Source organism: Platalea leucorodia (genome assembly GCF_965183815.1).
Source record: "Platalea leucorodia genome assembly, chromosome: 1".
NCBI classification, from domain to species: Eukaryota; Metazoa; Chordata; class Aves; order Pelecaniformes; family Threskiornithidae; genus Platalea; species Platalea leucorodia.
Genome location: NC_138823.1, coordinates 121688999 through 121704931, shown reverse-complemented (window position 1 = coordinate 121704931; position 15933 = coordinate 121688999). Strand labels below are relative to the sequence as shown.

Genomic DNA, 15933 nt, shown 5'->3' with positions numbered 1-15933 from the left:
TAAACCTACATCATAAGGTATTTATTTCTCACCCAGGTGCTTATTTGTAGGCCATCAGCTGTGTGTTTTTTGACTACAAACACCATGAGACACTTCTTTGCAAATTACCTGTTTGAGTGGGAACTGCTGTCTTAGCAATACTTACTCCAGCAAGGAAATGAGTGTCACTTTCAAGTAAAAGGCTGGGAAACAGTAACGCTGGTGTGGTGTTCTTAAACTCCCGGGATTAGCGTGGTAGATCTTCTAAACATGACTGTGAGGGTTCCTTTGTCTCTGATCCCAACTTCTCTTTTCTAGGCACAGCTGGAAGCTCAGAGGGCGACTCAGGATTTTCAGAGGGCCACTGAAGTGCTGCGTGCTGCAAAAGAGACCATTTCGCTTGCTGAGCAGAGGCTACTGGAAGATGACAAACGTCAGTTTGATTCTGCCTGGCAAGAGATGCTCAACCATGCTACTCAGAGGGTAATACAAACTTGCCCCAGCATCTTCCGTATTTTCTGTTCTCCGGTGGTGTATGAGGCTTAGTTTCTGAAAGACCAAATTTTTGTATTGGTCCAGATACATGATGTGTAGGAGATGAAGCTAGAGAAAATTATGAAGCCTAAGGTTAAATGATTTGGGCTTTGGGCTGCTACTGGGACAACTATAGTTCTCTGTCTGGCTGTGCTAGTAGCTAGTGGAGTAGCTCTCTAAAGAAAAAACAATGGGATAAACAATGTCTTAAGGTATATCTGCATTTGGAGTTATGCCAGAATAATTGCATAGGGATGGCTACTCCTGAATACACGTGTTATGGAAACTCTTACGCTGGAAAAACAGGGACATGTTCCAATTTTAGTATAACCTGTTCTTAGTATGGAGTAAGTTGAACAAGGCACTTTGCTTTGAAAACGTGTTTGAATGTAGAATTACTCAAAAATGTGTGTTGCATTTTAAGCTTGTACACTGCTCTATCCTGAATTAACTTTCAAATTTAGACAAGGTCTTACCTCCTTTGTAAAGTCTTCTTAAATCTACAGAAGAGATGCACTGTCTAACAATGAAAGGCGGTATTCATTTTAGCAGCTGTCAAGAAGAATTTTCCTGTCATTTGCCGGGTCTCTTTTTTTCCTGTCTGTTTAAAAAAAAAAAAAAAAAAAAAGGGCAGAAATTTGTTGTTTTGTTTTGGTGTTTTTTTTTTTTTAACATAAAAGAACCAAAAATCGAAGTTAAAAACCTTTGTTCTGTCAGAGTTCCCTTAAAATGCCAGTGAAGCTGAACTTGCTATTCCAAATATGCTAGTGTGCTATACACTGTTCGTATTGTCTTGCAGTCCTCAATGCAGTAGCTCTGTTCTGTTGCAGAAGCTTCTCAGTTATAAGAAAGCCTCTATTTCAGAGTGAATTGTAAAAACCAGCTGCCTGATGAAGAAACAAGGAACAAAAAGGATGTTGGCTGTGCGTGGGGGAGAGATGGAAAACCTGGTATATATTAAAAAAGAGAAAACAAACTCCAGGGTATTGTTTGTGTTATTGCCCCTGTCATCGTTAGGTATTTGCAGATCTGGTAACCTCTGTGTGTTTCTGAAGGGAGCCCCTCCCTGTCTGTGCGCCAGGACACCAGCAGCTGTCATTTTCCCTAGTTGTTATCCCTGTTCAATATGAGCAAAGTCCAGAAATGCATACACAATTTTTGATTCTCAGAATAGATAGGCGAGAAAACTGGAAGCATCGAAGGAGTTGCTTGGAGCTCCTGACGGCTAAACTGCTGAGATCTGGTGGAGAGTGATAGCGACCACGTATCAGCCGCCTCTCTTTAGCTGGCATGATGAAAACTTGTGTTGGGGTGGATGAGGAAAGAAACGCTAGTAATTTTGAGAGTTCAGATGGATTCCTCGTTTCCTTGGATATTTCAAGGGGATCCCTGTGTCCTTCTACAACCCTTAATCCTTCCCTGACAGTCTGTGAGAGGAGTACACCTGAGATGGGCAAACCCAGTGATTGAGAACAGAAGATGGCTGCTGACAGTGTTTGGTGGAGTCATTCTGGTGGTGTTGATACGTATCATCACTGAATGCAGAACATCTCCTTGTCGGAGGCCTGATTCAAACATAATGTCTCTGATGGTTACAGCTGAACAGTAAATAGGAACCTTACGTTTATTTACTGCAGTTATAAAAATCTCCTAGGCACAGACTGGATCATATAGAGCAGCTGATGGCTTCTTGGATGGAAAGCGTGTTACCCAACTATTTCTGGTACTTAAAATAGCCTGGGTAAGCTCACTTCCCAGAAAGCACCTATCCGCACCTTTCCAGGGCAGAGCAGATTTTGAAAGAGTTACATGGAAATTTGTCTCGTGATTTTCATTGGCCATACTGGAGCCAAGCCAGAGCCAAGAAGGGTGAAAATGCTGTTGGAAGTCCCAACTGACCAGACCCAGCATTAGTTTGTTTGGAGTGCTTGACTGAGTTTTATAACGTCTTTAGGGGCAGAGTGAATACTTCCTTGGTTTCAGTGCATGCAATTAGTGAAGTGCTTAGTGTTCAGTGAGGTAAACAGAATAATTGAGGTCTCGAGGAGCAGAAAACATCATCATTCCCTACCAAGCTATGAATGAAAGCAGGTTGGAGGATGAGATCTACTAGAATAAATGTTCTGCTTGACTGCCATAGTGCTGCTGTTAACTCAGATAGTTACATACGTCAATAAATTACATTAGAAATTACTAATGGAAAAAGCTCTTTTGGAGGGTGAAGGCTGAGGGTTAAGAAATAGAATTCCTCTACTTCCACACATAAAATCACTCTTGGAGAAAGCTTCTGCACTCTGGTTGTGTGGATTTGCTAGCTTTTTTTACATGTATTTATAAATGACAGTTGTACTAGGCAGAGAATAATTTTGCACTGGGCCTTGTACAGCAATGAATCAAGTGCAGAAAAGTACCTCTGAGCCAAATGCTAGAAGTGGGCTACTAATTCATTTGTTTCTCTGTTGATAGAAACGTCAGGCAAGAATTTTTATTTGCTATTCGTAGGCAGAGGTAGCAGGCTCTGTTGAATTAATCTGAAATTTGGAACAAACCCTGAGCCCTGTAGCAGCTTGGTAGTTGACAAACAATGCAAACAGAGAGCATAAAGGAAAAGGGTAGGCAAGAGAACAAATGAGGCACTTATTTTTTTTTTTTTATACAGGCACGTATGGAAATACTGCCAGGTTCCTTTTGCACTTGACGCAGTGGATGTGGACAAAGACTTGGGTTGCAGAGTACCAAACAGGAAATGCTGTTTGCAGACCCTCACTGGGAGGAAACGCAGATACGGGTTGCATGTTGTAATCGCTTTTTGATTTCTTCATAGACTGAAAAGCTATTAACACTATTTTTAATGTGACAGTCTAGTGGGTTACTGTAAACGAGGCTTTTGTAGCTACTGATACAGAAAATCATACAATTAAACTGATGAGAAATGGGAGAGTTACTAAAAGTTTGCTTATCCTGGGTGGGCTGGAAGCATAACGTGTGGAAGATATTTTTATTCACGGAGCAGACAGCACCAGCATGAATAGGTATAGGGAGTACAGGCTGTCACTCAGCAATTTTTTCATCTTGCAGTTTGAGCTATGTTCCCAAAGGAAGCTGGGTGCCTCAATAGGAGCTGGAAGCCTGCCTGCCTGTGAAGATGCAACTAATCCCTGTAAATGTCTATGCTTGAGCTATGTGTTGACCACAGCAAAACACAGGACTGTGATGCGATCCTGCAAGTCAGGCAGCTGCTTTACCCACTTCTACTCAACTTGATGTGTATTTTTGGGTAAATTCCTGTGGTTTTTTTCTAGATGTCCATTTCTCCACAGGTCTGAGATAAGTGTAATGACACTTAGGCTGGGATTTAGCTCATCAGTTTCGGGTGTCTAGAACATTACTTTGTACATCCCCGTTACTTGCCTAAACTTCCATTACAGTCAAAGGAGGAGTCTGATCAATACGTTGATGGTGTCTACAGAACAATTCATGTGACCAGAGGGGCAAGTTCATTGTAAGATGAATTCTCTGTTGATTATAATGGAAATGTAGTCACCTGGCTTGCTTGTAGACAGGTCTGATGAGCTCTTAAGCTGCCTAATGAAGAAAAGTACTGTTCACTGTTAGCCATTGGCTTACCAGGTTTTTGGTAACTGCATTTTGTCTTTAAAATATTGGTAAAAATGTTTTTGGTAAGTAGACGTGTGTTGCATGTCTGCTAGTACCTTGAATTATAATGCTGCAGTTTGAGGTGCAGAGAGCAGGGCTATAAAAGGGCCAAAGGATGGAGAATTTTGGAGGGATGAAGGAGAGAGATCTTCACATTTATACTCCTGTTGAAAATCATTCGTAAATGTGTACAAAAGGAAAGTGCTGACAGATGTGTTACCTCCAGTTTGAGACAAGCTGGAGCAGAAGGAAAGATCCTTCATGAATTTCAAGAGAAATTGCTAATTTCTAATTGCTGATGCAGTCTGCACTCTTAAAAAGGTTCTGCTTTTACAGTCTTTCCTGAGATATGTTCAGTTCATAAATTCTGGCAAGGAGAAGAAATGCTTTGGCTCTTGATCATGAGACATTTTAAAAAGCAAGGGATGAGGGGAGAGTGAAGAGGGAGGAGGCATGCTCCCTCTTGGTTTAATTTGGCTTGTGAAGCTCCCTTTGATATTATACCATGAAGTGCCATCTGTCAGTGTAAAATGCGTGGGTGCTTTCGTGATGTAGAGAGAAGAGATACTTCCCGCAGATAGAAATACTTGGAGAAGAAGGGGGGAAAACAAAAGTCTGTGAAAGAAACAACAAAAATACCCACATCCTTCCCTACCTTAATCTCTGTCACTTCACCCTGGAAATGCAGGAGTTAAATGGAATCCCTTGTATTGTTGATTCTGTCCTCCTGGTTTACTGATCTTGCATTGTCTCTTACCTCTTTTATTTCTAATTCTTCACCTAGAAGAGCCATCAATTTAATTTTTTGAGAAAGAAACTGTTGTCCAGAGTAATTCTCTGTCTTAGATGGTCAGCTTTGCTTAATTTCACTGATGAATTTTCCTGTTGTTATTACTGAAATTTTGCCTGGATTCCATCTTTGACTTCAGATCATGCAAACCTTTTGGGGGGAACAAAGCTACTTGTACACAATTATTCACGAAAAATATATACTCTACACCGATTTTCCTTTCCCAGGCATCCAGGTTGGAAATAGAGGGTAGGGAAGGAGAGAAGAGGAATGGATTGATACCTGTGTTGGGTTCTTTTGTTTTGTTTTCCAGTAGTTGTATCTTGTAGCCTGTGCTACCTGGGAGAATGAGTTCTGCCTGGAATAGGTGATCTAGTAATTAAGGACAGGCGTGGGCTACAGAAACATCCAGTGAACGTGTGGGCATACTAGAAGTTCACCCGCTCTGGATGTTTGTGTGTAAGAGTATGTCCCCTGCTCGCCCCAAGGGTATGAACGGCAGGTACAGTGTAAGGAGGAGAGATGTGTCTTGAGCAGTCTTAATTTGAAGAGGTGTCATCCTCACTTTTATCTCTGCCTTTTCAAAGTGATGCTGTTGCATCTGTGATGGCTTAGGAGCATCAACAAGGCAAGGCTGGCGATAGAAGCACAGTGACTTTTCTTAGACAAAACAGCTTATTCGGTAACTGTGACCAAAAGCTTGTTTACAAGTGCATATAAGACTGCTTTTTCCCCAACCCTATTATTAGATCTGATAAAAAGTACTTCTTTCCCACGCAAGCCTTGTTGGTTGTCTTCTAAGACCTTTTTAAAAGGTGAGGGGTTTCCCTAGCTGGTCTTACCTTGAACCTCACAGCTTTAGAGGTGGTAGCGTGGTTTGCAGTCTGTTTCTGTCCACCTGCCCTGATGGACAGCTTCTCTATTTAAAGGCCATTTGGCTTTTGTGGAGGGGTGGATGATCTTTTTGTTTCTTCTTGTCTGAATGAAATGCTTAAATGCATCTTGGCAGGTGATGGATCTCCACAGAGATACCTCACAGTCTTCCAGGTATTGTCCTCAGTCTTGGGCGTGCACCTTGGGCCGCTGTCCTGGGGGAAGGGGCCCGGCTGTCTCTGGCCTCTCTGCAGACTTGTGCGGGTAACGCGAGCGCAACGACAGAATGCCCACAGGAAAACAAGGGAGTGGGGGGAGATGGTTTTCCTTACATCACTGATCTCTCCAAAGGATGAAGTAGACAACTTTTTTTTTTTTTTTTCTTTCTGGAAAGGGTAATGAATGTGGGTATACATGGCTGGCAGCAAATTCCATATTTTGTCAGATACTCTGAGGTGTTTATGATCTGTTGTCCTCAAATCCCAGTTCTGCAGGGTTCAGCATTTCTGTGATGTTTGATACGAAAGGTGTGCAAAATCAACGTGATACTGGACACCTAACCTGCTTTGCGACCCTGATGCTGGTGGTATTTATCATGCGGTTCATCCCAGATATCAAAACTGATGCTAATTTTGCCCCAAGAATGGATGTGAGGGATTGACATTTAATTGAGCCTTGGAAAATTCCAGCTACGTTTGTAGCTTCCAGCGTTTTTAAATTGCAATTTCCTTGCCATGCTACAAAGAAGGCAAACCAGCTTCTGTGCAGTCTTTGGAGACTGCATTTTAATTTAAGACACTTCCACGCTAAAACCAGCCTTGTCTGACATATTTCACTAGGGAAAGTCATTGCATCAACCTAGCTTTTGAACAGTTGTTCAAGATAAGAGGCTGCAGCTTGTTTTCAGGATGCAGGAGAGAGCCTGTTATGAATCTGATTGTTTGTTTGTTTATTTTCTTTTTTTTTTTTTGACCTTTATTTGAAAGTAGATGCCTTATTTATATATAAATAGTTGAAGGGCGTTGGAGTTGAGTATATTATATCTAATCAAAAGAGCCTTTGGGAACCTTTCTTTCTTGTAGTTTAAAGTTCTGTAGCACCTTCTTTGTTTAATAATAAGTGGTGTGTGCAGATGAGCAAAACGTGGCCTCCAGTTGTGGCAGCAAGAGCTTCTAGTTGGTGCTGATGCAGCTCAGCTTTGGCATGCAGCAGTTTCACACTTTCATTTAGGCATCAGAAAGGACAACACAACAGTTTTCCTGAGAGGAGCAGCACTCCAAGCACGTCAAAGTTGACCGTGCTCTTTTCCCTGTTCAGTTCAGCCTGAGGGCTAGGACACTTTCAAGAAATTAGAGCTTTGTGGGTGAGGTTACTTAAAATCAAGATATCTTGAATGTTCTCTCTCTCTCTGGATCTGAGAGCTCAGATGCACGTTCTGGTGGTGGGAGACAGTTGGAGCAAATTTGCTTGAAGTTGTGGAGTAGTTGGTTTCACAGCAGAGACATTTTGAAATCCAGTACTGGAGAAAATAAAGTCGTGCCATTTTTTGTATGGATGCCTTCATAGCTGCAAGAGAGGGAGCCTGAAAACTGCCTGCTTTCTTCTCATTGCCAGGCCAATGGAGAAGTGTCACCGCTTTTCTTCGTTTAAACAAATCAGTTACCTCTCTGGATCTTGACTGCTAGTGCACTGAAGAAAACAAATTTTCTGACTTAAACCTGTGACATCTCAAATTTGCACAATAAAAGTACCCTGGAGAGAACTACTGGCAAAGTGTGACTATGGGATACCAGCAGAGCAGCTAATGGAGGGACATATACTTTTCCTGTTGCTTTTGTAGACTCCTAATTGCGGCAAAATGCCACGGCAGTGAGCATTTGTTTATAAAGCTTTGAAAAAAATGATTGCTTGAAGAACTTGCTAGCTTGTGTGCAGGGCTGCAGCCTGACTGGCTGGGGAAGGGCTGGGCTGGCCACGGAGAGCAGCTGATGTGCTGGGCCTGGGACTGCTGCCCGTTAAGCATCTGCCCGCTCGGATAGCGGGCTGGTCATCTGCAGAGCTTCCCCCGGCTGCATGATAGCGGTGTCAGCGCAGGGCTCGAACCTCTGCGCATTTTTGGTGTTGAAACTGTGATTTGAGGCTGGTCAGCTGTTTTAAGAGAAAAGCTGGCTTCCTGGCCTTCTGCAAACAGGCAGTCATTGGACATGCTGTTTTCTGGTGACGTGGTGATTCAAGCTGAACTGCATTTCAGTCCTCCTGCCACTGCGGTGGGTTTTCAGCCCTTTCCAGAGTGGTGGGACTGCAGTTGGGGGCTGAGCAGCCGGCCGGCTCCCTGCTGGGAAAGGCAGGCTCCTGGGAGAGAAGCAGGAGGGAACAGAAACACTGCTGTTAAATGTAACTGTGTGACATCTGCTAGCATGCTCTGCTCCTGAATATCTAACCAGGTTAAAAAATGGATGATCCCAAAATTTGAGGCTCTTCCAAACTTCCCGTAAGAGAAATTAGGCAAGAAGCTGCAACACCTCTGTCATAATGAACACAGTGCTTGCAAATCTGACATTGCTGCTCCTTTCAGGAAAGACTTTTAAGTAGGTTCATTGAATGTAATTTTTTTCTATACCCTCACTTTCCTGACATGAGCTGATTGGAGAGATTATGAAGATGCAGTTAATTAAAATGATAAGAAATGGATCATTGTGTCTTGCCACTCAACCTGTTTTTTCCCTCTTGAAGGTCATGGAGGCGGAACAGACCAAAACGAGAAGTGAGTTGGTTCACAAGGAGACTGCAGCCAAATACAATGCTGCCATGGGAAGGATGAAACAACTGGAGAAGAAGCTGAAAAGAGCCATCAATAAATCAAAGTACGTTTTATGTTTGGAGATGAGTTTAGTGGTGAAATGTGTTTGGGGGAAATGCTGATTCTGTGGGATTTTTTCAAACTTGTGAAAGTGTGTTGCCCTTTGTACCTCTGCCTTTCGGCTCCTGTCTGCATGCAACAGCCTCACAGCACAATTGGTACTGGTATTTGTCTTTGCATTTGTTGTCCTTCTAAGTGTCTTTTGAAGCACCTGGCTTGATAGACTGGTGAACCAAGCAGTTCTTTTCTGGGCATATTCTTGGTCTTCTTCTAGTGCATTGAACCCTTTGGTGGGATGTGACTTGAGAAACAGGCTCATGGGGTTTACATGGGGTTTATGTATGGGGTTACATAGGTGCTGCCTACAGAGCTGCAGAGCTCTGTGCGTAGATGTTATGCAGCTAAGGATTGTTTGCAGTTTAGTTCTTATTTTTAGTCAGGAGAGCAACAAAGCAAGTGACAGAAACCTGAAAGGTGTGAGACTGCATCAGAGTAGCATACTGTACATCAGACTTGTTTACTTCCTAACGCTGCCATAGCAAAGCTGTGTGAGCGCTGTTCTTGGGGAAGGAAACGCACTTCAGAGAGCATAGCTAAGCAGCAAGCGTCATTAATAAATGTGTCTGCATTTGATGTGCAGTTTTGCTCTCTGGCGGAGAAGTGAAACAGCTTTTTGCTCAGAACCTGTTTAAAATTTTGTCCTCGTTTACAACCAATTCTTAATCTTCTTTATATTTCACAGTCATTTTCTTTATATTTCCAGACTGTAGCTTGTCTAAACAATCTGCTTACTGTATTTAGCTTGTAATCCCTCCATCTAAAAATGACTTTTTGGTGAAATCGGTCAACTAAAAATCTATTTTGATTGGTGTTTGCTCAATTCCAGAAAGGATTAGCACTTCTCAAGGAAGATTCAAGCATGTGTGCTGAAACAGCGTAGCAGCATGGCTTCGTAGAATGAGCTGCATGCTGTCTGTCTAGCACTGCACAGGGACTGTGAAAAACATCATCAGATCACTAAATGACAGATTCCTCGGGATAACAGCAATATCTGTGAAGTGGTTTGGCTGATAGGAGTTCCTTCCTTACAATAAGATTTAAAATAAAGACCCTCATAAGTTACCAGTGGGGTCCTACATACCTTCTTATAGCAATGATGGTGCTGGGCCTGATGCCCCAGGTGCCTCTCATGGGATTTGCCTTGTGAGTCTTCATTGCCTTGCTGAAATTACCCTCATGGGGGTGTTGTCCGGTGTCATTCTCCTCAGGACAAGCTGGTTTTCACTTGTGTGGAAGGATCCCAACATATTCCGTTGTCTTACAGCAGGGCTGACTGCAGCATAAACCACCTAGGTAGGGTGTTTTGGAGATCCTTTAATAAGGGGTGTATGGAAACGCCAATTCTAACCTAGTATTAAAGCGGAAGAAGCCTGATGGCACAAACAGGCCTATCGTGGATGCATTTGAAGTCATGCTACATAGCGATGTTGGAAAGGTCAGTCGTCTCGCAGCACTGCAATTTTCACGTAAAGGAAAATTGAAACTGAGCTGAAAACATCACTGCTGTCAAGTGGCTACATAAAACTGGGAAATGAGGCTGCTGAATTTGCGGCTGCCTCTGTTGTAGGGTGTATCTGGCTACTAGCTGCTTTTCAGGAAGGGTTTAACACCAGCAAACTGCTCTGCGCTTCTCCATGGGCAGTGGGGGAGGGTTGGCTGGGCCTTTCAGGCCCATGTTGTCCATCCTCTCTCTCTGTAAGCTCGTGGGTAGACATGCTGAATGAGTTGCTTTTTTCCATGCAAAAAATGATTTGCCTTTGCTCCTCACTTCAGTCTGGATTAAGATGCTTAAAGCATTACTATTTGAAAGTAAGACTGGGACAGCCTGGAGGAAAGTCATTTAGACAATTTGCCATGTAAAGTTGATGAGTGGATGATTATTGGATTGTTTTGGTTTGGTTTTGCTTTTAATTTTGTTTCTGGGTGCTTACTTGCTAACTAAGCTATGAATGTGCATACGGCTGCATGTTCTTAACAGTCGCCAGATCTTCTGGCTCAGTGCCTCTGAGCTGTAGGATAATGAACTCGCCTGTGTTAGCTGGTTTTTGGAAGTCACTTTCTGCTTCAGTGACTTGGGCAAAGTGCCTTTCATTAACTGTCATCTACTTAAAAAGCACTTTGCTCAACTATGTGATGTCACGGACTTAGACAACTGATGATGTAGGACACCGATTGCATCCGTGAACAATTCGCCAGCCCTGCTGTGTCATGGACCAGGTTTCAATAGTTACAGGGTCGTGGATGCAAGAGAATGAAGAGACCTGAGGAGATGCAAGTCCCTACACTCCCAGTGCATTGCTTTCTGCTGGCATCAGGTGCCCGGCTGTGTGTTAGCGATGGGTGAGGAAGAGTGCTTACGTTTGAGCTCCCACACGTCAGGCTGTTGGTATCCTTTTCCTGGCTTAGCTGGCATCTTTCTTGTCCGTTACCTGTAAACATGCCTGCTCATACGTGCATGCGTATGTATTTGTGTATACACACATGCGTATATACACACACATACGTGCGTAAATATATATATATATATATAAAAAATTTTTTTTCACACCACACAAACACACACGTGCTTGTTTGCTGATAGAAAGGGGACTTTTCCCCCAGGCTTGTGGAAGCTGATGGGAGGTTAGGATTCAAGCCTGGTTGTTCCCTCCCAGTTGGCACCAAGGTAAGGAAGGGAGAGAATCAGGTCATTTGAGGTGAGTGGGTTTCGCTGTTTTTCCTGCAACACTGTTTTGTCAGTGTCTCTGCCCTCCCGTTGCTTTGGGATATGGCTGTAGGAGCCCTTTAACTGTTGGATCCAGACTCCCAGCTGCGATGTTTTACCACGCCTGGCAGGTCCATCTGTGTAGACTTTGGCAGGGTTATGTCCCAGTGAGGGAAGGCAGAGGTGCAGTTTGACTGGATCAGTGTCACTGGAAACATCGCAGACTTGGCTGTATGCTCCTAATGACTGTAGGGGGGGTGATTAAAAACATCGAAGCTGTGAAATAACCTGGTCTCAGGGAAATGCGACTCAGTTATTTTGTGTATGACTGTGCAGTGAATTCAACCCTTCAAAGCACGTAGGATCAGAAAGCCACAGTTTTACACTCCTGAGTTTTGGTGCACGGTCCAAAACGTAGCTGCAGTAGGACTTATAGCTCAGAAGAGGCTTGCTGTCAGGGTAGAAATATGACTAGGGTAGTTAACATTCTATTTCATATAAAACCGTATCTGATTGTTTATTTCTCCCGTACTTTCCAGGAGAGCTGCTGAGAGGTGAGGAGGGTAGTAAGCCCTGCTAAAAAAATCAGAGCTTTTTTTGCTGCCCGGTGTTACATCAGATGATATTGGCTTGTGGGCTTCAAAACTTCAAAGCTGGAATGTGATTTCTAGGCTTTGTACTGCACCTCTTGTGCCCCTGTCCTCCTGCAACCTTATAAGCAAGTTTTGTTGTCTATAGTGGGAAACAGACAGGGAGTGACGCTGTCCTCTGTGTCCAAGCAAACTGTTGGAGAGCCGTGCAGCGGGAGGGAAGCGCCTGGTGGACCACCGGTGGGAAGTGCTGTGCCCTTGCATGCGGTGCTCTGACCTCCCTTCATCCCCTCTCCTTCACTGAAAACTGAAGAACTGCCCTTCCACCCCCACATCTGAACATGGGGAAGTCTAAGGTTCACCTTCTGTGGGGAACCTGAATGTGCTGTGGGCTCAAAAATTAGATGGATCCAGAGAGGATGGCTACGCCTGAAGCTGGACATTGCATTTAAATATCTTGCAGAATCTAGGCCTGAAGGAATTACGCTGTCAACTCCAAAAACTGGAATTTTGCAATTTGTGTTTAGGTCAAAAGACCCATGAAAAATAGATATACTAGAGGGGAAGAGAGAGACATGGAGAGCACATGTAGGTATTCTGTTATCTAGATAGTAGTGTCTTGGGATTACAGTGAAACACAAAATAGCTATGTTAATGCTATGAAGAGAGCAACTCCCACTCCAGTACTCTGCGTTCAGTCCCAGTGATTTTAAACAATTGTTATTTGTTTTTCCACAGACCTTATTTTGAACTCAAGGCAAAGTACTATGTCCAACTAGAGGTATGTATGTAATTCAGATCCATCTGAAACTCTTTACTGCTTACGGTAAATACTGAAATTACATCTAAAGTGCTCTGGCAACTGTGTTGCATTTTTATACAAAACCAATTCAATTCAAAACCTCTTGAGCAATTTGCAAAGCACATTTTAAAGATAAAAGACTAAAAGAGGCTTTGTTTCCTTGTGTGAAATAAGACTGTTCGAACCCTGCTGCTTACTGCCAGAACAGAACAAATACGGTTTGACTGTCTTTACTTCTTGTAGTTTGAAGTCGCTGGGGTTGGTTTGTGTGGGTTTGTTTTGGGTTGTCGTTCCCCCCGCCATGTTTTAAGCATCAGACTGTTTAATTGTGCTTGGGGTGCTCTTTTCTGTTCACTGGTTGGTTCAATTAACGGAACAAGTAACCCGCTTCTAGTACTCAAACATCAGAGAGATGTGAATTTCTGATTTTGGGTTTAGCAGAAGTGGGATTTGGGGTTTGGCTGGATAGGCTGCCCAGGCTGCTTTTGGCATCTCTGCACCGCACTCTGCATGGTACAACGACATCTAGCCAGTGCTTTGCACTAGCCTTGCAGGGCACAGTGGCCCCGGGGTGGGCATGGCAGTTGTGCATGGGATGGTAATCCCTGCTATTACAGCCCTTAGTCTTGGAGCTGCCGGGGGTGAGAGCGCAAAGTCGCACTAAAAATTCAAATGCAAGAATCGCTCTCTTTCTATTTGAGTGACTTTTGCTGCATGTGACCCCCAAAAACTGGGAGCCTGGCTCCTCTGAGTTGAAGGGTAGTAGCTGGCAGCGGGTGCTGTAGGTGTGTGGGATGCGCGTGGGGTCGAAGTGGAGCACGTTGCCTTGCACTGTTGGCCATGGGTGCAGGAAGGCTCCGGTGGGGTGCTAGGTCAGCAGGAGCCTAGCGAGAAGATTCCTATTCCTTGCCTGGGATGCAAGGTATGTCTCACACCTTTTCTGTGAGCCCTTCCCTGGGCTGCCCGAGGTGCAACAGCTCTTTGTGAGCCTCTGAGACTCTGGCGCGCACCTTTTCCTTGCCATCCTGGCTTGGGCTGCCCTCTGCTCCTCTGTCTTGCCTGCCTGCCTAGCCATGGTCAGCAGCTGCCGCTGCACGGTGCTGAATCCTCGCCCGTCGTGGGCTGGGTGCCAGCTCAATAATCCCTTCTGGCTAGAGGCATCTTTTGAGAAATCCCCTTTTCTCCAGGGGCAAAGGCCTGCTGTTTGTTGCTTCTCCTTGACAGCTGCTCAGTGCCCTCCTGAAGCAGGGTGATTGTGCAAAATATAATACAAAAGACAGCACAGATTGCTTTTAATGTATGGTATAAAGTAGAGTTGAGACAGCTACAGATACACAAGCAGTGTTTTACCTTTGGGAGACAGGGCGTACGACACTTTTGCCCTTGTTGTAGAATGGGGTTTGTGCCTGGGGACGTGGAAACTGCTGTATTACAGCTGTCAGGGTTTGAGGCTTGCTGCTTTCCGGTCTGCAGGTTTAGTGACCAAGTGATGAGTTTGGTGCTCAGAGGAGAGTGAGGCTTAGCACCTTCAGGGACGACCCACAGCCGTGCTGTGCCCTGCAGTCAGGGGTTGCCAGCAAACCCTTAGGGATGGTTGTGGGATAAGCAGCGACATGCTGTAGAGAGCTGCATTCACGTTAATGAGAGATCCTGCACGTTAATGGGGGGGACCCCTGCTCTGTGCTTAGTCAGGGGCTGTTACCACACTCCAGAGGCAGTCCCAGCTCCTGGCTCCCGTGGCTTGCCTTGCTGCTCTCCCCTTCACAAGTGCCACTGCTTGCGCACTGGGGTGCTCTCGAATTACCAACTCGCCCATCACCAACCCCGATACCAACCCTGGTTTATGCTAGGTTGCCTGTGCAGAGCCAAGTCATGTGGACGCATAACGGAGAACTGCATACTGTGCGCTGTTTGTAATGAAAGCACATCTAATACCTGTCTTCCTTGTTAGCAACTGAAGAAAACAGTGGATGACCTGCAGGCAAAACTGGCCCTGGCAAAGGGAGAGTATAAGACTGCCTTGAAAAACCTGGAGATGATCTCAGATGAGATTCACGAGAGGAGACGGTCCACTGCCATGGGGCCCCGAGGATGTGGCGTGGGCGCTGAAGGAAGCAATACCTCCGCGGAAGACCTGTCAGCAAATAAACCGGAGTCGGACACTGTCTCCAGTGAGTACAGAGCGCTCCCATGCCTGGGAATATCCCATGGGCATCGTAAGAAATGCTGAGATGAAGGTTACTCTGCATATTCTGCGGTTTGAAATTTGCTGTTGTGGGACTGTGGCTAACCTGTTACGCTTCTCGTTATTATAGGAGTTGATTGTATTCTTTAACAGCCAGTTTTCAAGGGGAAGGGATATCAGTTGCAAGTGCATCAGCTGTTCCCTTAGCGTTGCTGTTGCTTTTTGTACGGTACTGTATGAAAGGAACAAAATTAATGCACTTCAAAGCATGCTTCTAACTTTTAAGCCAGTAATGCTGCTGCCAGTGACTTGTCTGGCGTGATTGCGGGCTGTTGCAGATCATTCAGCCAGGTTGCTGAGGTGGCAGCGCTGCTTGGAAACAGACCTTCTGGATCAGGTGCTTGTCTTGCAGTGCTGGGCCTGTGGCAGAGAGACTAAAGTTGCGGCTACAGTAGTACGGAAAGGCGTGATGCTCGCACAGAAGGGGTGTAAGGATAAGCTCCTTTGCACTGCAGGATCTTTTGCCCATACGTGATTTCAGCAGAGCGTGTGTGCTGCGAACAAGGGAAGCTAAGAAGCAGCAGTATGCTAATGCAGTGTACCGAGAGGCTCCGTACAAGAGACGTTTCTCTTGGGTGACAGCAGCAACCACCAAGCAAGCTCCAAGCCTAGGTGACCTCTGCTTTCTGGTGGCACGTGGGGACCTTAGGTTGCAAAGACTGGAACGGTCTGTTGTATTGTGAGTTTGCTTTTGTCCTGGCTCTGGGTGAAAGTGGATAGATGGACATTGAATGTGGCCTACTTTTTCCTCCCTCCTGGACACTTTTCTCCCCTTCTTGATGCAGAAACCCCTTTTTTTGCTGCCTAGTCCCACAAATCCCAGTTTAATTTGTATTTCA

General features: G+C 44.7%; 1 protein-coding gene across 1 annotated transcript in view; it reads left to right on the top strand.

Moving 5' to 3' along the window:
• SH3BP5 (SH3 domain binding protein 5) overlaps positions 1-15933 on the top strand; it is a gene marked incomplete at its 3' end in the record, with an annotated part of 52416 nt that overhangs the window by 32927 nt on the left and 3556 nt on the right. The window contains exons 4-7 of the mRNA XM_082322231.1: positions 298-462; positions 8567-8697; positions 12786-12828; positions 14801-15020. Coding sequence (XP_082178357.1) covers positions 298-462; positions 8567-8697; positions 12786-12828; positions 14801-15020 — 559 coding nt within the window. The remainder of the gene's footprint in view (positions 1-297; positions 463-8566; positions 8698-12785; positions 12829-14800; positions 15021-15933) is intronic.